General features: G+C 42.4%; 1 protein-coding gene across 2 annotated transcripts in view; it reads right to left on the bottom strand.

Annotated features, from left to right (window-relative positions):
* Positions 1-4,222: 4,222 nt before the first annotated feature.
* KCMF1 (potassium channel modulatory factor 1) overlaps positions 4,223-6,932 on the bottom strand; it is a 79,174-nt gene continuing 76,464 nt past the window's right edge. For both annotated transcript variants that reach the window (XM_039543270.1, XM_039543271.1), the window contains exon 7: positions 4,223-6,281. In XM_039543270.1, coding sequence (XP_039399204.1) covers positions 6,020-6,281 — 262 coding nt within the window. In that variant the 3' untranslated portion in view covers positions 4,223-6,019. The remainder of the gene's footprint in view (positions 6,282-6,932) is intronic.

The raw sequence follows: 6,932 nt of genomic DNA, 5'->3' as shown, positions 1-6,932 counted from the left end.
GTTGCGACCTTCCAGTCAACTAAACATTTCTACCAAATAAATTCAGATTTTTTTGCACCTTTGGATTTGCGGGGTGGTAGCTTGATGCCCCCTAGCATTCATTGCCTCTCATTAGCCTCCGCAAGCATTAGTGACTCTGGATGAGATGGGAGTACAGGTAGCCAAACCCCTGTGAGGGCGCATAATAATTGCACTCTGCAAGCTTTGACGTGGGAGGCCACAATGATGGGGTCTGCCAAAGGGATGTTATAGGCTCCAAAATCACCTCATCGATTGGCAGAGCCTGTCTAGATGAATCTGCTGTAGGTAAAATATTAATGAGATGAGAGGGCTCCCTCACCTCCTCAAACCTGAATCCTCCTGAAACCAGGTCCAAAGCCACACAAACTCCTGCTATGCCTTATAGCCGTCAGCTGGGGATGATGTTATCCCAGAAGACACTGCCTTACCTGGAGAGGATGAAAACTTAGGATCTCTCTTCCTCAGGCTGCTACGCAGGATCTTTGGGAATCATTGCCAGTGGCTCAGGACTGGGCCCAGTACCCACCACAGCAGCAGGTTTGACTCAGTACTATCTTTCACCTCATCTGGATGAGGAGACTGAGTAAGAAGGATGTGGGGATGACCTGGCAGTTAGGGGAATCCACAGGTGTTCCAAAAAAGCCACTGATAAAGGACCAGGCCCCAAGGGCCTCCTGGCCCCATTCCCACCACAAGCCCTGAGGCAGAGGCCTGAGGGTACCCAGGGTGGTAGGGTCTAGGGTGGGACGAGTCCTGCTCTGAGGCTGGGAGATGTATGATCCTACCTCAGAGACCGAAGAAGAGGCCTCTCCTTCCACCAACCATGGAGGGGCCAATCCTGTCAGTGCCAGAGACGGGTGCCGAGATCCTGACGTCTGAAGAAATGCCATCACTGCTAGCTTCCCGCTAGCCCCCAAGGGTACTGATGAGTAGGTTGACTTGTAAAAGTGGTGCAGAACAGGATGCTACACCAAAAGAGTCAGTGCTGGGCAATCTGACCCTTAGAGAAGTTACTGCTCAGGCACAACTCAGAAAGGGGTGGGACTGAGATAGGAATTATGGTCTTGATGGAGGAATCACTGAGTTGATTAGTTCCCAAAAGCAGGAGAATGAACTTTGGGTTAGTTTACCACCCAGCCATGTGATTCCAAGGTCCAAACCTCATCCAAAGTCAGCAGTTTCCTCCATTTATCCAGTTGCTGAGATATGTATAGATAAACTGGTCCTTCCTCTGTAGGGCCTGAGACATCTTGCCTTGGCAAAAGCAACAGGAACCATGACCAGACCAAAAGCCTTGCCAATGACTTGCCAATGAGGGTCCAGAGAAAAGTAGTGAAGAAACTTCCCAGGGGTGGATCAGATGCATAGTAATATGCATTACAATAGCTGGAAACCAAGTCAGAAACTCCTGTAGTATGGCTATGAACAAAACCTTCTTCCAGGACAAAAGTCCTCAGGGAAATAAGTTAACATGTTTTAGGTCATGTTAGGATTATTGGTGTTTTTCTGAGCTGATCATTTGTGGGTAGGAACTTAGTCTACCATTTCATGGCCTTTATTTTAATGAGCTGCTTAGAACAGGAAAGTAATGAAAGCCCTTCCAGGAGGATAAAGAGAACTTGATAGAGTAGCCATACGGGCCAATCTCAGCCACCCTTTGGTCTGAGGTTATGCAAGGTCGCACTTGTGTGGCAGATTGGAGATTGGTCCCTGTGAAGGTTGATACAAACCTCCATCCTTTCAGCCAGCTTTAGCTCTTAGGCTGTAGTAGTTGCAGCATTAATGGAGGGAATGGTGACAGGCGACAAAATGTCATAAAGAGAAGCCACTGCTAAATTCAGGAAGGGGACTAAAAGGTCATCCCTGCTGTCCTCGATATACTAAAGCCATGGCTGTATAAATCCCAGGAAATACACTCACCATTTTACGCAAGGAGATTCTCCCTTTCAGGCAGCCCTTCGGCTCCTGGTAAAATGTCACTGTTTTAAGGGTTAATACAACTGAAACATCCCAAGGGCTTGGTGAAAAAAAGTAATAGGACCAGAAAGTCAATTTAGTGATGGCCAAGAGATTAAATTAAAATGTTTTCATTATGGTGTATTTCTGAGAAAAACAGATGAAAAAGTCTGATTGAATCTAGCAGTTGTTTCAAACATAGTTCGAGTCACATTTGTATTAAGGGAGAAGCATCTACCTAGAACACACAGTGGGACTTGTTCCCTGTCCCCAATGAACAAGAGTTTGCATATCCCTTTGTCTCCTGTATATAATGTAAAATATGCCTAGAGGTAAGCCCTACTGCCCCCGACGTGATCACTTGTGTATCTTACTGATCACCAAGTGTTTTACATGCATCTGTCAGCCTCACTTTTAACTCCACCCACAGAGGACTCGGGCCTTACAGTGAGACTCTTGCCAGAAGAAAGGGCTCATGCAAGGACCCGTGCCTGTTCCACAAAAGGGCAATGGAGCCAGACCTCCACACCCCATATGCACTGCACTGATATTCTGTTCTGACCTTAACAGAGAAAACAGGAAGAGGCTACTGCCAGGGGGCCAGCCAGTCATTCTGCCAGCTCACCACTCTGGCCATAAGGTAACCCCCGCCTCTTTCAGATGCTCACAAGCCACCCAACTATTAGGGTTTTTTGCCAGGAAGTGGGAATTTACTTTACACATACAAGCTGCCCACTGACTTCCATGGGACTCCTCATATACAAATTGAATGTTCAACTTTAGGTGACCCAGCCCTTCCCACCACCTGAAGAGATTCCAGAAGGTATGATTGCTGAGAGGTCTCTCTTTTCCTCTGACCTCACCCCTTTCCCTTAGAAAATCTTCAAGGGCTGTTTTCATTCCACACCGGGGCATCTTTAATGTAAAGCACTGATTTAATCATGGGCATTCTTGAAATATCCCAGAATACAAAACTCTGGAAAGCTTTTAGTTTTAATGAGAAGAACATTTTCTTATGAATACAACTTTTATAACTGTTTTAAACCCAGACACTGACCTTTTCCCCCCCAAAAAAGCTGCCCCTCCTGCACAATTACCATTTATGGGGAAAAAAATATTTTAACTAGTATTTATAGGATATTCTTCATCCATCTTACAAGTACTCTTTAGGCAGGATTTCTTTTAAGCTTCATTAGGAAACAGTGTGTTTGCTTATGTTACATATAGCTAAAAAATCTGAAATAGCTGGGACATTGAAGAGTTTAAATATACATCTACAAAGTTTAATGTTAAATATAAGCCAGCAGGTATTAGACTTTCATATGAAACAGATGCTTGTGGCACCAGCCCTTGCAGCAGGGAAGTTTGCAAATCATGTAACATAAGTGTCCTCAACAAACCAGCCGTATACAGATTTTAAATAATGTTCAGTATTAATTAAGAAATGCCTATTTGGTTTTATACACTGGCTTTTCTGGTAAGTGAAGCAAAATTACATCCTTAAGAATTTCACTTGTACATGCACTGTGGAAACAATTGCAGTTTTAAGGTATGTTTTTGTCTTATATAAGCTGTATTGGATACAGGGGTGGCTCCAGGCACCAGCACGCCAAGCGCGTGCTTGGGGCGGCAAGCCGCGGGGGACGCTCTGCCAGTCGCCACAAGGGCAGCAGGCAGGTTGCCTTTGGCGGCATGCGTGCAAAGGGTCTGCCGGTCCTGTGACTTTGGCGGACCTCCCACAGGCTGCCGCCGAATCCGCGGGACCAGGGACCTCCCGCAGGCAAGCCGCCAAAGGCAGCCTGCCTGCCGTGCTTGGGGCAGCAAAATGCATAGAGTCGCCCCTGGTTGGATAGTTGAACTGACCTTGTAGACAGTAGTTACAGTCCGAAGAGGATGGACCTAGGCTGTTTTCAGTAGTGGCAGATGACAGAACAAGCAGCAATGTTCTCAAGTTGCAGTGGAGGAGGTCCAGGTTGGATATTAGGAAACACTATTTCATTAGGAGGGTGGTGAAGCACTGAAATGGGTTACCTAGGGAGATGATGGAATCTCCATCCTTAGAGTTTAAGGCCCGGCTTGACAAAGCCCTGGCTGGGATGATTTAGTTGGGGTTGGCCCTGCTTTGAGCAGGGGGTTCTACTAGATGATCTCCTGAGGTCTCTTCCAACCCTAATCTTTTATGATTCTATGAAATCTGAATCAAACTGTCAGATAATGCACCAACACCAAAGAAAATCAACTGAACAACAGTCTTGAAAATGCTTTATTGAACGGTGTGTCTTATTGTAATGTGCAGAAGATGTGTTTGAAAAGACTACAGCTTGAAAATTGGTTCTGAAAATCCTCAACAATCAATAAAAAAATCCCTACCGGGGGTAACTCCTAGTATAACCAGAGGACTGGTGTAAAATTTCCCTTAAAACATTTTCTGTTGCAGAGACTGAACGAAAACAAAGTTGTACTGTACTGGCTGGAAATACTTGGAATCTGAGGATTAAGAAAATGAGAATGAAACTGAAACTTCAAACTGTGGGGTGGTTTTTTTGTTATTTTAGATTAGCATACACGTCACAGTTCTGTTGAGAACACCAGCTGGTGTTCAAGTCTGTAATTTTATTCTAAAATGCTTGTAATGCTGCAGGAATGGAAGATACAGAGAAAGAGAAAGTGGGCGAGGTTAGAGAACTGGAAAGAGACATGATTATAGTATAAGCCTATTTTAAATTTATCAGAAGCTGTGTGCACTTTTGTCTTTATAGTCTAACTTTACATTCCAAAAAAACCAAACCCCTGCTGTCTTTGCATTGGGGCTATTATGAAAGTCTATGCACAAAAAACACTGTACATTTTTTTACATATAGGATTAATAGTATAGGCATGTAGGTGGCATGATTCAATTAAAAGGCTCTTTACTTTTTTTTTATGCCAGAAAAATAATCACAGAGAAATAATAAATAAAAGGTGCTAAAGTTAGCATTAAGAATTCAGTTGTAATATATTGACAAAATCTGGGAAGTGTCAAATCCTCAAGCTCTCCTGATACTGACAAGTCTCTGCAAACTATGAAGCAAATACATAAATAACTCAAAAATATGATTGAGACTGTGAACGCTTTTAAAACTAAGACAACATAATCCAGGTTAATTTTTTTTTTAAGACAGTGAATAAATGAATCATCTACACCTGAATAAAACATGTTTAACAGTTGAAAAATTTTAACAACCACAAAAAGGAAAAACTTTAAACAAAGATGAACAAGATTTGATTTTAGGGCACACAAAAGCCTTTTGCAGTAGATTCCAGCAGTGGCATTACTGTTGTGTCTCCTACAGATGCATAAAGAGAAGCTGAACTCCACATGGACGTGATGACTAATATGGCAACATAATAGTCACATATAGCAAAATGCCAAACCCTGGAAACAACAATATATCCCACTGCAGAGCTTGCTTTATGTGCCGGAAGCACACAGAAATAGGTGATTCAGTCACATATTATTCAAAAGCTATTTCATGGCTACAAACTGCTAGTGAACACAAACCTTTTTGTCATGTAACCTTTGAATAATGGGAAAAGCTTTGGGTTTTTTATAGTTTTACTCCTTGTATTTAATTTTTTAAATGACAAGGTCACTAAAACTCATGCACGCTGCAAAAAACCTCATGCAGTAGTTAAGGTAAACCATCCAAGCAGTTTTTATTCATTAATATTCATAAATACACACAGCAGCTTCATTAGAGATTTTTCATTTTTTCCTCTTCAGTTTGAACGTGGAGTATTAGGAGAGCCTTTTGCATGTCAAGGTACAGAACACAGAGGTTTCTCCTCTGCACTGCAACCTACATTTACCTGCTAGAAGTAAAAATTAGTTAAGTGGAAATGATTATCATATATATCTTTTCTCTCTTCCTTTTGAATGTACACAATGTAACAAGAGTGACAGACCTGAAATTACAATCACCAAAACAAACCCAAGATAGTAGTTGTCCACTTTCATTGGCAAATACAGCACAGAGGACATTGTCTGCGAAGTGGGATGTCATCAAAGAGGAGGTGGAGGAGGCTCGTTTCCTTTATTACTCTCTTTTAAATTTAGGTTTTCTAAAGCAACATCTAAAGGCATAATATCTACACAGCCCATAGCACCAAAATCGGCAATTTCCCCCCTCTCATCCTCATCTGAGGAGGAACTTTCTTCCCGCATCAAAGTGGACAGTAGAAGCTCCTGAACAAATAGGCTACGGTCTGCCCGTTCGCTTTCCATTGACTGACGCTCTGCTTCTGACATCTTAGGATCATTCAACCTGCACAACAGTGAAGGGAGACACAAGACAGGCAGTTGATAAAAGCCCAATGGGCTGAAGACATTACACAGCAAGAATGCTCTCATCTGCTGGACTGACACACTCTGGAAGGTGTTTGTGACCACAGCTTGGGAACCAGTACGTGTACAGCTATCCTGCTTTGGAGGCGGACAGATCTGACAATGACTGACATACCTGATCCAGCTAAAATAGACATTTCAAAAACTTTCTGTTTAAAGTCACAACAGTCTGTACAGACTGGATTGATAAAATGGAGAAATTAAATTCTGAATGCAAACAACATGACAACTTGCACCACTAAACGTAAAAATATTCTATTCTACACACCCTCTGAAAGTCTAACTGCAAAGTCTGTAAATACCAGCCCTTTGATTATTTCTAAAAGATTTTAATTTATGTCACATGCATTTGATCTCTGGAGGTCAGATTTTTTGGTAACAGGTAAAACTCAGCATGACAGCAATAACTTATTTGATATAAACTTCAAGTTTCTGCCATAGTTTTCCAGCAGACAGAATCCAAGGAAATGCTGCAAAGGAGAATGTATCAACTTGGAAGCCAAAAGATGAAAAAAGTAACAGGAACTTTAAAATCCAGAAGGCCTGTATATTACAATGCCTCGAGCATCCC

The sequence above is a fragment of the Mauremys reevesii genome, linkage group 6 (assembly GCF_016161935.1).
Source record: "Mauremys reevesii isolate NIE-2019 linkage group 6, ASM1616193v1, whole genome shotgun sequence".
NCBI lineage: Eukaryota > Metazoa > Chordata > Testudines > Geoemydidae > Mauremys > Mauremys reevesii.
This window is presented reverse-complemented; position numbering and strand designations above follow the sequence as displayed.